Raw genomic sequence first — 19008 nt, 5'->3', positions numbered from 1 at the left:
CTCCCACAAGGTGCCCAAGAAGGTATTGACTCCACGAAATCCACATTAGCAACACTTCCATTTCTTGTATTGTCTCCTCTCATGACAATCCATTGAAATTAGAGAATACAACATCCAAAGGAACCACATAAGGCACAACGCACTGAGCGGGGGAACTATAGGAACCACTGACTCACCATTCAACTCATCAATGTCAGACATGACAACACCGTTAGACTCTAACTCGGGCGTACCTTCATCACGAACAACGAGACTAGAATTAGAGACAACACCCGCATACCCCACACAATCAATGGAGGGAGCACAAACCACAGAGCATGCATGCATAATCACCTCAAAATTTTGTGCAACACGAATCACTTCCGCACAATATTAGGGTGATACTTTTTCCAAACAATAATTTATGGAGATTAATAATTAACGCAAATGTATATGTCCGAAACGTATCACCCCTACCCACCATATATGTTAACAAATCATTTTCTATAGAAATGATAACATATAAGACACTATTCAAAAGTCATCAATTTCGTTGATTGATCAATTATTTATATCTCAGATTAAGCTTCCGATATAATGCTTACCCGTAACCACCATGTCTTTACTCTTAACCACCAAGATTTCGACATTGTTTTGTGTTGGGGACCCTTTGTGTTGTCATCGAATTTCTTCATACCCCACCCCTGACTCCAATACGGAACTTCATCTAAGTAGTGGTAAAACTTATTTCAACAAAGGAATATTGTGATAAAGTTGCTATATGAATTTGTTTTGTATACATAGAGATCAGAAAGAAGAATTTTGTGTTACTCCTCTCATTTCTTATTATAAGAATCAAGTTGGAGGTGCATTTTGGTTCTATATAAGAATCAACTTAAAATTAAATTTGTGGTGAGGTACTCTTATTTAAATAAGTTTTCAATTTCTTTTAACTCACAAAAGCAGTAATGATACATTAAAATTAAGAAATGTGGGTTATGAGTAATTTTGGAAATTTGATCTAAACTGAAAACAAATTTACTACTACTAACTATATTAACTATATTTCTTAAGGGGTGTGTGAAATAATTGTTCGGTTTTTATAAAAAGAAAAAGAGGGAGTAATATTTTTTGTTAGTAATTAATGAAACCAAAACTACTTTACCATATAATCGAACTAATTATGTTTATTATCATTGAATGTATATTTTATGTTACACTTGTAGGTTCAATAATTATGGAGTACCCATCTAAAACTAAAAAAATCCATATATTGCATGTATATATTATGAAAAGAAATTTGAACAAAGTGATTAATTTGATTGATTACTCATATGTAGGGCTTAAAGACTACTTTAATAATTAAGGAATACCGTCTATGATTTTAAAATACAATATATTATGAAAAGAAAGCTGAACAACTGTTTAATTTGTTGGCTTTTTGGATGTATTATAACGTAATAATAACCATACATAATCAGAAAGTATCAACTCTCTAGTCGGTATTCTCTAATGTGAAAATTTAAAATATTACTGTTATATTAAGATTTTGTGGATATATCTGTTTTCATAAGTATAGATATTAGATATATGTGATTTTTTACGATGTGAAAGCGCCTCATGGGCCTTTCACTAGTAAAAGACTAAATTATCCTAATATATGGTACTAAAAAGGAAAATGAGTCTTACACCTTAAACACAATCTTAAATATGTGAAACCTTGTGAATATCGATCTGTGTATATCACTTGATGATATGATCCGTCTCGATCAGTAGATTTGTACACTGATGAGAGAGGAGGATTTGCCAAAAAAGAAACAACAAAAATGTCTTGTTGGCTTTTAGATGTTTCATTCTCAATCTCCCATATGCTAATATTTTATATTCCCTTACCCTCCACATCCTTCCAATTTCCAAACTCAGCCAACATCAGCTAGCATTCTCAACCATTTGGTCATTCTTTCTAAAAGCAATATTTCAACATAATTGCCTGTTGAAACTCAATTATCTGTCGGCAATATTCTCATCTCCCGAACCACCACTCTCTTCCAAACCTTAGAAATATAAGTGTCATGTGTGCCTTAGCTGTGAATAATGATAGAGCAACAAAAATGAAGATACAAATGATCACTAATAATTTCCTCATGTAATTGATTTTGATAAGAAAATCACCGAATATCAATGTCTCCCCAAAGGGGCTTGTTATATTACTAATGATTTGATAAATTATGTGCAATTCAACAAGGTATCATGGCCAAAGGTATCTTGTATTCCAATAAAAAAATATAGTTAATGTCATTAGTAGGATTGAACTTATCCTTAACTTATATTAACGTATGCAGTGTAGAATTCGAGTTGACTCTAATAAAAAAACCAAAGTATACCTGTAATTTAGTTATTATAATAAGGATAAGAGTTACTATTTGAATGTTGAGATACAATGTGATATTATAGAAGTGAATATTTTTTAACTAGACAGGTTCATCAGAATTAGACACTAATTGTGCTTTCCTTTCTCTTCGTTTCGGTCAGATTGAAACCAAATTGCTTTTTATTTGATAAAAAACATACAAAATTGGGTAATCTTGGTTTAGTACATGCCCTGTTTGAACATCATATCTCTCTGCCTGCATCATTTTGATTTTTGGGGAATTACAAAAAAAATTGGTGAATCTCTGTCTTTATCATTCTGCATAAGCTTTGATTGATTAAACGAAAAAGTACATTGGTAAATTTTCTGTTCCATTCTTAGTTTCTTCTCCCTTTAATTTTTGGCTTTCCCATAATGGAACTGGCAGCTACTGATAAACAATGAGTGGAAAAGAAACTTATATGCTACACTTGAATTCCATCTGGTGGTTTTAAAATCAATTATTGGTCAACATGTGATGGGTTGTTTAACCTTAACATTTAGACTATGTTGAACATTCCCTTTATTTCTACTTTTTGAAGAGTTTAAAACACACAAAGGGACATGTCTCCTTATACATACTAAATTCAGCTGAATCTAGCACAAGGGCCATCGTTTATCTAAATCAAGAAGAATAGAAGTCATAGTGTTTTGAATTCTTTGTTTGGAAAAGAAGCAATTCCCCCTTTTAAAACAAAAAGTCATTGAATGTGGGCAAAGTGAACAAAATGGGAAAGGGATTTTTGTTCAGAAACAATTCTAAACATGTATTTTTTACTTTTTATTGATTAAACATTACGCGTGAGTTGAAAAATTAGAAGTTGAGGGAAGTCGTCACATTAATAAGATAAAGAAAATGAATAAAATATTTTAAAAGTAAGTGACTGAGCTTTTCATTTAACAACAGTACAAATAGTAGTATGGTAAACAAGTTTTGTACATTTTGTTTTTATGCCTTTGTTCAGTCCTCAGTCCTCAATCTATGTAATATCTCATTATCAATAAAGACATTTTAACAAGACAGGGACACAACATGAATTAGAAGGTGATTTAGGTAAACTTTAGTTTAAAACACTATTGAAACTTAAAAGGCTTATCCAAACAAACATCATAATAAAGTTAAGTTTTATATAAGCTGTTCAGCGCAAAGCTTTTGATTCAGCCTCAGTTTTTCAGCCATGAAGTTTTCCACTGATGAGGTTCCCAATGGGAAGTTCTATGCACGTATAAAAACTCCAAAAAGTGTTATGCTGGTACCATTCACTATGCTCCTCCTTATGCTTCCTCTTTCTCTTATGAGAAACTCACATGAATCATCATCTCCAGTGTTATCTTCTGTCAGCAATTTGAACATCACAGAAACTGAAAAAAGATGTGACATCTTTTCTGGGAAATGGATTCCTCACCCTGAAGGACCTTATTACAACAATGAAACTTGCAATTTGATCATAGACCAGCAAAACTGCATCAAGTTTGGGAGGCCTGATAGAGATTACCTTTATTGGAGGTGGAAGCCAGAGGAATGTGAGCTTCCACTCTTTGATGCAAATCAATTCTTGAATCTTGTCAGTGGAAAGAAGATAGCCTTTGTTGGAGACTCAGTGGGGAGAAACCAGATGAGATCTTTGTTGTGCCTCCTTAATCATGTAAGTGATCATTCATTACTTTGTTTCTTTTGGCATATAAAGAGAAAAGAAACTATAAGTTTCTACCACATGCATGTTAGATATAAAACCAATAATGACATGTTTGAATCAGTTTCTATTTTTTCCCAACAAATTTTAGCACATAATCAATTCTTGCACCCATAGGCCACTCACAAAAACTTCTCTAAAAATTTGATTTTGAGTATAGAATCATTTATAGAAGGACTTTCGAAAACCCTTGTAAGATTTATTCTAAACCAAAAATCAATTCTTGAGCTATGTTTTGTTTTCCGTTAGAAAACTCGTTAACCTTGGATGAAATATTGATATTTGAGAGCCATCTTGGACAATTGATTTCAAACCCAAAATGAATTTTTGTAAAATCTAGGGATAGTAGCTTGTTTTGATGAACATGATTAATTGTGGGATTTTACAACTAAATTTTACAACAATACTAACAAAACTCACTTTTTTATAATCATAAATATATCAAAAAATAAATCACTTAATTTCACATGACTTTTACGAAAATCAATTTTGACAAACGCTGATCCAAACATGTGTGACTAGATTATGAGTTTCAGAATTGATTCGAAGAAAAGAAAAATTAATCAAGACACGCTAACAAGTTTTGGTCCAATAACTTTTGCTAATGATAGCCTTTTCATGCTTATGTTACAAGTCCAAATCAGATGAAGATAACAATTCTAAAACATGCTAATGTGGGCATCTTTTCAGGTGTCTCAACCAGAGGACATTTCTCATAGATATTCATCAGACGTGGCATATTTCAAACGCTATTTCTATGCTGATTACAATTTCACCCTTGGAAATTTATGGTCTCCCTATTTTGTGAGAGCCAATGATGCTGACCAAAATGGTCATTCTTATAATAGCATCATGAAGCTGCATCTAGATGAGGTAGATGAAGCTTGGGCAAGTCAAGTGGAAAGTTTTGACATTGTAATAATCTCAGCAGGACACTGGTTCTTTAGACCTGTATTGTACTATGAAAATAATCAACTTGTTGGATGCAACAAGTGTGGAATGGAAAATGTGACAGATTTTGGTCACTACTATGGATACAAGAAAGCATTCAGGACTGCATTTAGAACTCTTATAAATCTTAAAAATTATAAAGGGGATACATTTTTTAGGACATTTTCTCCATCTCACTTTGAGAATGGGGATTGGAACAAGGGAGGGAATTGTGCGAGGACAAGGCCATTCACTAAGGAGGAAGTGAAGCTGGATGGTTATGTTCTTGAAACATATTTGACACAAGTGAATGAATTTAAAGAAGCAGAAAAGGAAGCAAGAATGAGAGGTTTGAAGTTTTTGATGCTGAATACCACAGAGATCATGCTGATGAGGCCTGATGGACACCCCAATGGCTATGGACATTCTATGGATAAAAATGTGACACTAAATGATTGTGTTCACTGGTGCTTGCCTGGTCCTGTTGACACATGGAATGAGTTTTTTCTGTATATGATGAATATAGAAACCCAGACATCTACTGGATCAAAGGTAGAGAGAGTATTCTAGAAGATCAGATTTGATTTATCATGTTAAACATAGCAAAGATATTGATATTTACTTTTTGGATTTTCAAAGTATAGTGTAATTTTTCTATATTTACACATAAAGGGCAGGGGAACCCATGGGGAAGAACTCATTGAATGTATACATCTATTATTGATAATAAACTATGGAAAGGAATTTGTGGTGTTATATCTTTTTTTTGTGGTCAAAGTGGTGTTATATCTTATTTGAATGTTTTCATTAATCATGGTCTTTAACCAAGAATTGCTATGAGATTATCGCCGGGCCTAGGATGAGTGGCGGAGCCAGGATTTTTGTGGAGCCTGAGCAAGGTTACGGCTAAGTCTAACGACCCATACCTAACGTCTGACGCGAAGTTTTAAATTGCGGTTGCGATCGCGGTTGTAGGTGCTGCGATTGTAGTGTTGCAGCGTGAGTAGCCCGTTGCAATAGTTAATATCTCTCATTCTCAGTTAAACACCCAACTCAAATATATAGGTACAATCAATTATTACCAGCTTTGCCATATGCTCCGGTACGTAATACAAGGATGATATACATAATCGGTTCGCGAGTTGTTCGTTCAAATTGAATTAAAAATAAATTTAGATGAAATTATTTTACTAGATATAACATAATAGTTATAATATTAATTTAACTATTCCTTTTTCATAAATAATTTCATATCTCTTATGTCTTGTATCAATTTTATTTATATAGGTACTTTCAAAAAAAATTATTTATATTAGGTACTCCCTCCGGTCCTATTTATAAGCATGAAAGAGAAGAAAAAATTTGGTCCTTTTTATAAGAACCAAATGAATGTTTGAGCTATATTAATTAATTTTTTTCAATGATGCCCTTATTAATTCTAACTTGTAAAATGTGTCTCATTAATTATTCTCTCTCTTTCCCCCTTTCCAACACTAATAACAAAGGGTAATTTTGGAAGTTTATTTTGATTTAAGACAAATTTAATGCATTTTATCTAGTTTAACTAAATTTCTTAAACTATGTGAATTTTTTTTTTGTTGCTTATAAATAGGACCGGAGGGAGTATTTTTTTTTTGTCTTTTTTGTTAAAGATATGCATTTAATTGATAAAAGATGGCCCAAGGCCCTACCACATTGAAGTACGTATGTTATTATTCCATGCCTTTTTTTTTGTCTTTATTTAAATAGATTATGTAAAATGAAAAATGGGCCTAACTCTTTTAAACTTGGACGACTCTAACAGTGGTATCATCTTCAGCGTTTCTTTTCTTCTTGTTTATTCCAGTGGTGCAGCCTCAAGTCATCTTCAAGTCTTTTTTTTTTTCGTTTGGCATTTTGAATAGAAACTTGTGTCTACTGCATCTTCATCCCTCATGGTTCCATGGCATCTACATGAGTCTTCTCACTTCTTAATCACTCTCTGCCTCTCACTCTCTAGAATCTTCCTCACTCACTCTCAACTCTCTTTGCCAGTCTGCCTCACACTCACTAAATTCGCATCTCCCTCACTCACTCGCAACTCTCTCTGCCTCACTCACTAAATTCATATCCTTGCCTCTCAATTTTGCCTCACACATGACACAACCGCTCACCCTCCTCACGGCCTCACCCTCAAACCTCAGTCCCTCCCCCATGAAGCTAGATTAGGTTTTCTGATTTTCCCCTTTCATCTTCTGATTTTCTGAAATTACCCTTGGCTCCAGATTAGGGTTTCACTTCAGTCCCTCAATTTTGCCCTTGCTTTAAAATTTTGACCTTTTTTTTGTTTTTTTTTTTGCTCAAAAGGTATTCTGGTCCAAATAAAAAAATATTTTTTTTCCCTGGAGCCTGGGCAAAGGCTCAAGCTCGCCAGCAGTAAATCCGCCCCTGCCTAGGATGATAGTTAAGTGGCTAAAAAACCATATAATATAGTGCTTAACAGTAGCGGTTTTTTTCAGGCATTTAAATCTCAGTAATGATATGTATATCATATACATGTTTGAATCATCTCATTTTTCTCTTCAATCATTTTACACTCCTATCGCAATCACATATGAAAAATAAGAGAAAGAAATGAAAGATATGAAAAATAGTAGTAAAAAAAGAAAAATATCAAGAAAAGTGTGAATGTGTTGGGAAAAGATGTCAAATAATGAAATAACAACAAATAGCAAGCACTTGGATTGATTTTCCCTCCTTACAATCTATATATATATATATGTAAAGCTCACTTGAGCTATAAAGTATTAAATGCATTAAGTAATGAAGTTGAACAAATTAAATTTCTATTGAACATTCAAAATAATATAACTTTTGAAATATCTCAATCTTTTTGTTTTTTGACTTTACACGTTCCAATATAACATAACTTTTGAAAAATGCACAAAACCTTGATGAGATATTTGGGTGCTACATGTATACCTTTTGTCGTTTACCTTCATATCTTGCGTCCAAACGTAAGGTATTCTTTGGGTTTTTAATTGGCCGAAACTACTAACATAACCTTTGTATTAAATTATGTAATAAAAAACAAAATAAATTAAATATAAAGATTGAAAACTGAAAGAAATTAAGTAGAGACTATTTAGCTACCTACATTAAATAATAAAATTATGGCTTAAAGGGTCCAAAGGCCCCTGAGATTACAAAGGGAATCAAATCCATGACCTAGAAAATTATTTCATCAAATTGGGTCCCTAAAAAAACTTTTTTAATTCAATTAAGGCTAAATGTTGCCACAACCCAATTTTGTCCTAGTCACCTTTACCACGTGGTTTTTTTATTTTTTTTTTAATTTGAAAAATTAATTAAAAATAAAATTTTAATTCCAAGTCAGTTAAATAAGCAGAAAAAAATGAATAAAATCATAATCTGAATAAAATCTCTAATCTAAACAATAACCTAAACTAATAATATTAAATCCTTAATCTAATTCCCCTCAATTCAGCCCCAAATTCAACCCTCTGCATCCTCAACCCTCTTCAGCACCTATTATAACTCTTTCCCCTAAACCTAAACCTAATCTTCTTCATGATATACAACAAAAACCTAGATCCATTGAAACATTAACCGTATCTGCTTCTTCTTCCTCAAAGCATCGACCACAACTCCGGCCGGAAGGAAACCTAAATCAATGGAAGGAAGGAAAGACATATCTTGGTGGTGGTTGTGTGTGGCCTGAAATCAACCATCTGCTGCAACCATCACCTCAGACCACAACCACCGTCTCTACCCCTTCCTTTTCCCAGATCTGAAACCGTCCCCTCCTTTCTCCACCTCCAACACCACTATCTTCTTCTCTCTCACCACCACCACCACCACCAGATCTGCAAAACTCGAACCACCACACACCAACACCACCCACTAGTCACGGCAACCCCAACTCACCAGCAACGGAGCCGCACCGGATCGTGGGTGAGAAAAACGATGGTTGTGTTGCCTGGGAGAAGTGGTGGCTGGTTGAATTTAGCTATGGTTCTATGGTGGCCAGTGTACCTGTTGCAGCGGGAGCGCCGCTGGTGTGGCTGTTAACCGTCGGTGGCTGTATAATTTTTGTTCTGCTTCTTCTGGGGCATGTTGGTAATTGCTTTTAGATCTAGTTATTTGGAAATGGGGATGAAGAAACTGAAGAGCTTTTTGTGACAGAAGATGAAGAAGAAGATAGGGTTGGAAGAGAAGGGTTGATGTTGAGGGATCAAAGAGTGAGGTAAATGCATATGACATTGTTCTGATATGGAAAAGTTATGTAGTTTTGATTTCCGTTGGGAAGGCCCTCTATTTGAAGCTCTGTACTGTTTTAAGTGGAAAACAAATTTAGCCTTTGAGATTTGGGTGTGGGTTTACAGTTCTGGATTTGGGTGTGGGTTTACAGTTAAGAAAGGAAGAAGAAGAGGCTAAAGAAGATGAAGACCATTTTGTGTTGGTTTTGTTCTTGAGATGGAGATTGAAAGAAGAGTGATGAAGATTATGTGTTTAATTTGAATTTAGTTCAGGGATTTATTTAAGTTTAGGTTTATATTAGGATTTTATTAAAGTTTTATTTTTAATTTATGAGTTGGAATTAAAAAAATAAAGTTTTATAATTTTTCAATTAAATAAATAAATAAAAAAGCCACGTGGTAAAGATGACTAGGACAAAATTGAGCTGTGGCAACATTTGGCCTTAATTGAATTAAAAAAGTTTTTTTAGGGACCCAATTTAATGAAATAATTTTCTAGGTCCTGGATTTGATTCCCTTTGTAATTTCAGGGGCCTTTGGACCCTTTAAGCCTAAAATTATAAACTAAATTTTGAATTTATTTTTTACTTTACTCGTACAACAAAAAACAACATTAAATATAAGAGTTTATTTATTTATTTCAGGAAAAAAATCATCAACAACAAAAAACTACATTAAATCATTTAGAAGTACTATATATTAAATAATAAAAATATTATATACATTAAATAATAAAAAATCATGTTTGTATTAATTGTATTAACTATTAATTATAAATTTTCAGTTACTTATACAAAAATAACTTATTCAATATCAATTGAAAAAATTAGAATATTAATTATCAACCATAAGTTGGAGTGGAGAAAATAAAAATAAAAATAATTAGTAATATTTTTATGTGTAAAAAAGATTGAGAGTTAAAATTAATTATAATAATATTTATTAAAAAATAATTACGACAAGTCTTTAAATAAAAATTATTACTCGATAGGTATTTATTAAATATAATATGTGTGTATTGGATGAAAAAATTCTTTCAATAGAATTTTTGATCTATTATATATTAGTAGAAATGACTTAAGAAAGAATATCAAAATAAAATAACTATGACCAAAGTTGAATAAATTTAAATTTAATAAATAATTCTTTACACCAAGAAAATTATTTCTTATTATAGTTTTAAAAGTTAAAATTACTTTATTGTTGATATAAAGTATTAAAAAAATATATGTCACGAACACAAAAGATGCCACAAATAGTGTATTGAGAGCCAACGCTAGTCACTGTTTTGAAGTTTAATATGGATGGGGGCGTCGAAAGGGAACCTTGAGGTGAGTGGTATTGGTGGGGTTTTGAGCGATCATGGAGGGAAGGTGTTAGGTTACTTTACAAAAGGAACTAGAATGCTGGGTGCTTTTGAGACAAAGGTTCAAGTAGTGTTACATGCTCTATTATTTTGCCAGCAATTTAAATTTTCAAATGTAGTGGTTGAGAGTGATTCCTCCTTAGTGGTTGGGTGAGTATCTAGGGGAGATATGACGTCATGGAAATGGGAACAAGTGTTTAATCATATAGATCATTTGTTGTTTGTAATTCAGTGTGTTAGTGTGGTGCGTGTATTGCGTGAGAGAAACATTGTGGCAAATTTTTTGGCAAACCAAGGGTGTGGTAGGGAACAACAGATATGGGTATGTTGTGACCTAATGTAATTACCTAAACGAGAAGGTTGTTCTCATTTTTATTGCGTTTCAATAAAGTTTTATTTAAAAAAAAATATCAATTATTAAATTTGAGTAATATTAATTATTTAGATCTAGCGAACTCTAATTCTATTCAATGAAATGTCTCACCTCCATTATTATTTAATTTATTATAGTTTATAATTAAAAATATTTTAATATTTATATATTTATTAAAACTATAATAATTATATATAATTTTAAGAATATTGTAAATCAACCCGTGCAACGCACGGGTATTATTTCTAGTTAAAATGTATTCCACACAAATAGCTCAGGCAACAATAATATGTACAGAACAAAACATATAAATAAGCAAAAGACATCAGAATTTTTAATGTGGGAAAAACCCTTGAAGGAAAAAACCCACGCAACTAAGCCAGTAAAATTGCATTAATAAAATTAATGGTACACCACAAGTCATTTGGAACCATCAAAGAAAGATAGAGCAAATACAATCTTCACCGATAGACAACAACATAATAAATTTAATCTAAAGGTACACTGAAGCAGTACAAAAAGACTGCAAAACACCATAACAAAAAGACTAAAATTACTAGCTGAGTGACATACTAACATGATCCACATACTATAATTTCACCTAAAAGAGAGCATGTTTTTTTTATGAATTTCTCAATTTAGAAAAAAATTCCCCTCTTGTGTTGTTTTTTTTTTGTCGAAACGTACTGTTTTTTTTTTCAAAAATGTACTGTTGTTTAATAAGGGTATAAACCCTTTAATTGCATTACATGGGCTATGGCCCATCTAAGTTTCATTCCTCAATTTTTCTTTTAAAGAATTAGATATCTAACGTTTGAACTTTATAGAGATATTCAATATTATGTTAAAAGTTTGAATTCAATCATTCCTTATGGAAACCTGCATTAGATTGTTTATATTGAAAATTTGATATCATATTCATTTGAAATAGTTTTTAGCAAAATTAATTTTTTATTATAATTATCATTATCAATTTTTTCATAAATGATATCACATTAGTTAAATAAAGAGTCCAAGTATTTAATATAACATGTTCAAAATTTAACCTGACTCAATATATAATGGATTGACTTATGAGTGCAGTTGTGTTGTTCATACCACATTTTCAGGAAGTTGGATGCTGAAGAATTTAAAAAGGGTGAGGCTGATTTGGAAGCAGTCATGGTGACTATAGGGTTATTGACACAAGCTTTGTTCAACAAGAACAACACACCGATTCCATGATCAACACCCACACAAGTTCTTCAAAACTCTTTGAATATGTTTATATCACCAAATGAGTTCGGATGCTCTTCTAAGCTTGCTGAGACAAAGGTCTTTCAAAGTCCTCACCGGAAGAAGATGCATTTCCTCTTATAATATGGTTGAAACATGTTTGACAACTCCCTGAATGGACGAAATTCCTGGAGATTTCATGCTAAGTGCACATGCACCCCCACAATGTGTCTTCGAGAGAAGTAATAGTGGTGATTCTTTTCTAGTGTATGTGCAATGAGTGTGCAAAAACTCTGTGACTTCAATCCAATAAATGCCCTATATTCCGCCAATCCATTAAGATCAAGAGGAACAAAATATAGGGCATTTATTGGATTAAAGCCGCAGAGTTTTTGTGTAAGGCCCAAGTTTTTAAGTTTATGCTAAGTGAATAAATTTCTTATTCACGATTAGGGTTGATGTATTGTGAAAGGAAACCTGAACAAGAGTTTGTCAAATGAAATAGATTTATGAAGGAGAAAGTTCAGGAAAAGTCAAAGGATTTTATCGAAGTCGATTTAAGTTATAGCACGATCGTTATACGCTTAAACCTAGGTCAGAAACCCTAGTATATAGCTAGTTTTCACTTATAGGCCGATGGAAGTTAATTCCAAAAATCTTCAGAGAAATGTTAGAACTTCTCTTTTTCCATATATCAAAATCGTTTCGAGGCGAAACTCTAGGATCTACGAACGTCCGATTCCAATCATCGGAAGTTTGCCGAAACCGAAACCCTGGTATTTCAAAACCCTAGAATCAACCGAAAATGAAGACTTTTTCTATTCGGAACATCAAATGAAGATTCTACACGCGTACACCCATTTCTCTTGATGATTTCAATCTTTCTTCAGAAGGAAGTTTTCCATTCCGACATTCGATGCAAAAAGCAACTTATCGGGTAAAATAGTTTTATACCGATTATGCATTAGTCACTAAAAATACAAGGAGACCTCATTTTAGTTTTGGAATTCTTTCGCCAAAACCTATCTTAGAATTCACGGAGAATGACGCCGGAAAAATCATATTCGCGAAACTTTCATTTTCCCGCGAATTTCCATCTTCTATATATAGCAAACAAGTGAGAAAAAAACACAAAACTCCTCCATTTTCTCTCCTCAAGGCCGCGAGTTCATCCAAGGAAGAAGGAAGAAGAATTTTCTTCATTACTTGCTTGATCGTTGATCCGTTAGTTGCTGCTTCAAGGTTTCGAGGTATAGTCGCTAATCCTTACCTCTGATCGCTTTTTCCATAGCTTTTCTGTAGACTTTTCTGAGCCGATAGTTTATGGGTTTTTGCAAAACTATCCTGAATCTTTCATTTCTGATTCTAAACCTCTTCCTTACGTGCCCAAGATCACTTCTGCCGGGTTAGATTTTCCTTTATGTCGCCGGAATTCCGCCGGAATCAATTTTAGCCTAAAATACCCATTTTTGGAGTTTTTGGAGTAAAGCTTCAACCTTTAGGCTGAAAACTATCGCCTTAGCTTAGTGCTAGTAGGATTAGTTGTCATAAACGTCGTTAGTAACGTCCCTGTCAAATTTGGTTTTTGGGATTTCAGTTTTGAAAATTCTAAGTTAAAAATCATGACCAAAATACCCCTGCGACAGTTTTTGATCCGATAATTTTTTCGAGTTCAGAATACCCTTAGTTACGGCTAATGATAGCATAGGAACCAAGTTTGATCGAAGAAAAATCGAGTCCCCTAATTACCTAAAGTGGCCGAGCCTATAGGGGGAGGAGGAGGAAAATTTCCTTTTCCGAAAACTTGTCCTTTCGCGCTAGATTATCGTACCTCGAAGTATGTATTGCTTCGTGTAACCTTAGTAAGTATCGATAGCTTAGTTTCCGATAGATTCTGATAGTATTTCTGTGGTTTTGCCTTAAAGGAGCTTTTGAGGAATTTCCTGAGGAGCAACGCTTTGCTTGTGAGGAAGAGTTGGAAGTTCATCCTGGAGAATCTGCAGGTGGGGGCTTCTCACTGAATCTCTAGTTAATACTTAGGGTCGATGCTTTCGACATTGTTTACTGTTTATGCATTGGATTGTGTGTGATTGGAAAATGTTTTCTGAGGCTTCGGCTGACAATGTAGATGATGAATCTACTGAATGCTTTTGAGATTGAATCTTCATGCTAAGTGCTAATTGGGTAATTTAGGATGCGTGGTGCATGCCTTATATGCTAAGTGCTATGTGGTTATTGCTTAATATATTGATATATGACATGTTGATTGGTTGTGCTGAGTTATTTATACTTATGCAATGAAATCTGAGTTTCTAAACGGTGAGAATAGCGGGCAGGTCATGCCGATTTTATTTTGAGAGTTTTGAGAAAGCTTGATAGGACGAATGAGATTCGGGCTTTGTTAGGATGTTTATGGATCGAGACATTCTCTGGAGTCATTTGGGGATTAGGAGATCCCGAGAACTTATAGGATTTGCGATAAGACTAAAAAGGTTATTATTTTGAAAAGAAAACTCATAAGACATTAAACAACCTCTAAATCTTTAAATAAAGATAATAAACTCGAAAGGAAGCTTTGGATGCAAATCTTAGTTTTTGGAAAACGAGAAGTGTCGTCGGATCCAATCGTTGAGGAAGTTGAGAAGTGTTGAGTAGGTCGATGTTCTTGTGCTGTTGGAGCAGCTATATGTTGTTGGGCTATCCTAGGGATAAGTCCGGGAAACCTTTAGTTTCCGAGAGTGTGATACTCTGTGCTCGTTGAGCAGTTGTGACCATCGGATTGAGATGAGTCGGATGATTTGGAGATCATCGTGGATTATGTGTTGTTGTGAAGAAGTGTCTTTTGTCGCTGAATCGACTTTACCTTAGGGTAAGCTTTTAGAGACTTTAATTTACCTAGAACACGTGGCGACGTGTCGAGTGAGATTCGGAGACGTTGTTTGTCTAATCATCCTGCATTCATGCAACATTAATGAGGTATTAACACAGGACGTACTCTGGACCTCGTCGGATTCCAAAATGGTCATAAGACCCGGATTTCCGTGAAAGAGCGTCTGTAGACGTCTCGTGTAGCAGACCGAAATGGCAGACCTACGGGTTACGGCTGATCTGACTACCGCTGTCGTTGGAGTAAGAGGCACGCGGGCCGAAATGGTCCCACCGTGGCTGGTGCTAGGGCTGATCCGTTGATGTCCATCCGTTCCGGATTGCATATTGGTTGACTGGGTTAACCTGCATACATATCATGCAACATGCATACTAATTTAGTTGTTGAGTGTGATTGGTAATTGTTAAACCTATTTGGAACATGCTATCTGTTATTATTGCGTTTATGTTATTATGGAACATGCAACCCTAGGAATAACATCTCTAGCTATAAGCCTAAGTGGCTATTTATTACTTGTACCTATTGGGTTTATTATCTACATGGTTCTTTAGAGTTGACCCTCGCGTCTTCTGTGTGTGTTTTGGCGGACAACGCCTTTTGTCAGATGTCCATTGCGGACTGGTTCACAATGGTCCACCCTTCGGGGGGGATTAGGTACGAGATGATCGATCAGGACGACCCCGGGTCGTGGGTGGTTGACCCCGCGAGCCATCGAGCGACGTATTCGGGGCGTATCATGGAGGACCACGTGGATAGTGGAGGACTCTTGAGGTCAGGAGTGTTGAGGAGATGCTCTATCAGCTTCAACTTGCCACCGGGCGTTCACTGTGGACCAGGACTCGGAGGAGCACCGCCGCCACCGTCATCTTCAGAGGACGAGGATCCCTCAGAGGAGATTCCAGTGGGAGTGCCTTCGGCAGGGTCTAGTGCACCCACCGTTGCGATCATCGATGATCAGGGTTCGGGCCCTAAGCCCGTGAGTCCAGCATCGGAGCGCACTGTGGTTGCGAGGGGAGGACGGATAGGGTTGGTAGACTTGGTCGTCCTGGATTCTGATTCAGACGACGATCATGCTAGCACATAGTTTTGAGTGTTGGTATGAGCTCCTCGAGTTAGGATTAGTGTAGGAGTAGAGTTTAGCTCTGACAGTCTTTGCTTCAATTGTTTCTTTGGGGGACAGGGTAGTTCCGCCTATAGCTTTTTGTGTGGTTGCCTTACGGGAATCACAGAGAGTTGGTTGGACTTAGGAGGTCTTATTTTCAGGCCATTGGGTCAGCTTATTCTCAGTTTTGAGGGATAGTGTTGCGGACACTTACCTTTCATTCGGTTTGTACCTATTGCCTACGGGCGCTACTCTTCTATTACCCGTCGCTGGAGGTTTACTCGTGACGAGGTTGCTACTTACAGCGGGGGCTGTATATATATATATTGTATATTAGCTTTATTACTTTTCGCATTTGGGTTTTATTTAATTCAGTCTTGTCTTAGTTATTATCGAAAAAAAAATATTCACGTTTTTCCGCATTAAGTTTATTTTTGGTTACTAAAGTGACGCCACCGAAATCGGGGTGTTACATTGTGGTATCAGAGCACGGTCGAGTCTTTCGGGAGTTGTTGGGGAATAGGTCTTCTGTGCTAGGTTGTGTGACTCTGCAAAGAGTGAAAATTGATTGTCTGCAAGCGATTTTTCGCTTAAAAATTGATTGAAGTTTTTGCTTACTCATATTGTATAGTGATGCTAGATGCTATCTTATGATGAGTACTGACTGTTTGCTTCCTTTAACAGAACATGGTGAACACTAACCAGTTAGCGGAGATGATGGCCACTATGGCCCAAGCGGTAACAGCGCAGGCCCAAGCGGTAACAGCGCAGGCAAACGATAATGCCATGAGGCGTGCTGCTGAAGAAGCACGTGAACAACATCAGCGCCAGAGGGAAGTAACTCTGGACCAGAACAAAGGTCTCAATGACTTCAGGAGGCAAAACCCACCTAAGTTCTCTGGTGGTACTGATCCAGACAAAGCAGATCTCTGGATTCAGGAAATAGAGAAGATATTCGGCGTACTGCAAACTGTTGAGGGTGCCAAGGTGGGCATGGCGACTTATCTTCTGCTCGGTGATGCTGAGTACTGGTGGAAGGGCACCAGGGGAATCATGGAAGCTAACCATGAAGAGATCAACTGGAACTCTTTCCGGACCGCATTCTTGGAAAAGTATTTTCCAACAAGTGCACGGGATGAGAGAGAGGCGCAGTTTCTGACACTCCGTCAGGGGAGTATGTCTGTACCGGAATTTGCTTCGAAGCTGGAATCTTTGGCGAAGCATTTCCAATTCTTTAATGATCACGTGGATGAGCCCTATATGTGCAAGCGCTTTGTCAATGGACTGAGGCCGGATATTGAGGACTCAGTGAGGCCGCTGGGAATCATGCGATTCCAATCATTGGTGGAGAAAGCCACGGAAGTAGAGCTGATGAAGAACCGGAGGTTAAACCGGGCTGGAACTGGAGGGCCGATGAGGTCGAGCTCTCATAATTTTCAGAACAGAGGAAGGTTTCAAAATAGGAGGCCGTATCAGCGTCCTGTTGGTAGAGGAGCGGCTTCGGGATCTTACAGGCCCATGGTGGGTGCTGCTGGTGGTTCAGGAGGTCAGACTCAGAACCGGGAACTGACTTGCTTCAAGTGTGGGAAGCCAGGGCATTATGCTCGTGATTGTCCCGACACGAGACCTCAATGCTACAACTGTAACAAACTGGGGCATACTGCGGCACAGTGCAAGGTACCAAAGGCGGAACCAACCGTTAACACTGCGCGTGGGAAGCGTCCTGCTGCAAAGGCGAGAGTCTACACCATGGATGGTGAAGATGCTGAGGGGGTCGATGGACTGATTAGAGGCGACTGCGAGATTGACGGTAACCTCCTATCCGTACTTTTTGATTCCGGTGCAACGCATTCATTTATCTTTAGGGAATGCGCGATCAGATTAAAACTTCCTATTACTGCTTTGAGCTTCGATCTGATAGTTACTACTCCTGCCAAGACTTTACTTGCTAATTCAGCATGCATGTATTGTTCGATAACATATAACAATGGGATCTACCAAGCTAACCTAGTATGCCTAACTCTTAAGAACCTAGATATTATCCTAGGAATGGATTGGTTGTCCCGCTATCATTGTCTTTTGGACTGCAACCGAAAGAGAGTGGTATTTCCTGATTCGGATCTTTCTGAGTATCTATCTGCCAATCACATTGGCGTCTCTTTGAACGAGGGATCTCAAGAGTATTCCGTTCTGCTGAGCTTGGAGAGTAAAGGGAATCCGGGAGTTGATAGTATTCCAGTGGTGAAAGAGTTCGCAGATGTTTTTCCTGGCGATGTACCTGGATTGCCGCCTGTACGCGACATTGAGTTTGCTATAGACATCGCACCGGGAACAGGGCCGATTTCGATTGCACCATATCGTATGGCACCTGCGGAGCTAGTGGAATTGAAGTCCCAACTAGAAGATCTGTTGTCGAAGGGATTTATTCGACCAAGTGTTTCACCTTGGGGAGCGCCAGTCTTATTAGTGAAGAAGAAGGACGGGAAATCGAGACTATGTGTCGACTACCGACAATTGAACAAGGTAACCGTTAAGAATAGGTATCCATTACCTAGAATTGACGATTTGATGGATCAACTGCGAGGAGCTACAATATTCTCGAAGATTGACCTGAAGTCGGGTTATCATCAAATCAGGGTCAAGAACGAGGACATCCAGAAGACGGCATTCAGAACCCGTTATGGACACTATGAGTACTTAGTGATGCCATTTGGGGTGACAAATGCACCGGCAATATTCATGGCTTACATGAATATGACTTTCCATACATTCTTGGATCGATTCGTCGTGGTG

The 19008-nt window shown here is 36.4% G+C and overlaps 1 protein-coding gene across 1 annotated transcript; it reads left to right on the top strand.

Annotated features, from left to right (window-relative positions):
* Nucleotides 1-3443: 3443 nt before the first annotated feature.
* On the top strand, nt 3444-5769 carry LOC130737601 (protein trichome birefringence-like 19). Its single transcript, XM_057589413.1, has 2 exons — nt 3444-4035; nt 4774-5769. Exons 1-2 carry the CDS (start codon nt 3568-3570, stop codon nt 5581-5583), a joined length of 1278 nt encoding a protein of 425 aa, XP_057445396.1. The 5' UTR covers nt 3444-3567; the 3' UTR covers nt 5584-5769.
* The last annotated feature ends 13239 nt before the right edge of the window (nt 5770-19008 follow it).

Source organism: Lotus japonicus, chromosome 2 (genome assembly GCF_012489685.1).
Source record: "Lotus japonicus ecotype B-129 chromosome 2, LjGifu_v1.2".
Taxonomy (NCBI): Eukaryota; Viridiplantae; Streptophyta; class Magnoliopsida; order Fabales; family Fabaceae; genus Lotus; species Lotus japonicus.
Note: the sequence above shows the minus strand (reverse complement) of the source record. Positions and strands in the feature narration are given on the sequence as shown.

Excerpts from the sequence above, each read along its gene's own strand:
- LOC130737601 (XM_057589413.1), top strand. The coding sequence starts at position 3,568 with ATGAAGTTTTCCACTGATGAGGTTCCCAATGGGAAGTTCTATGCACGT. Across the intron at positions 4,036-4,773 it reads TGTTGTGCCTCCTTAATCAT|GTGTCTCAACCAGAGGACAT; the intron begins GTAAGTGATCAT and ends GCATCTTTTCAG.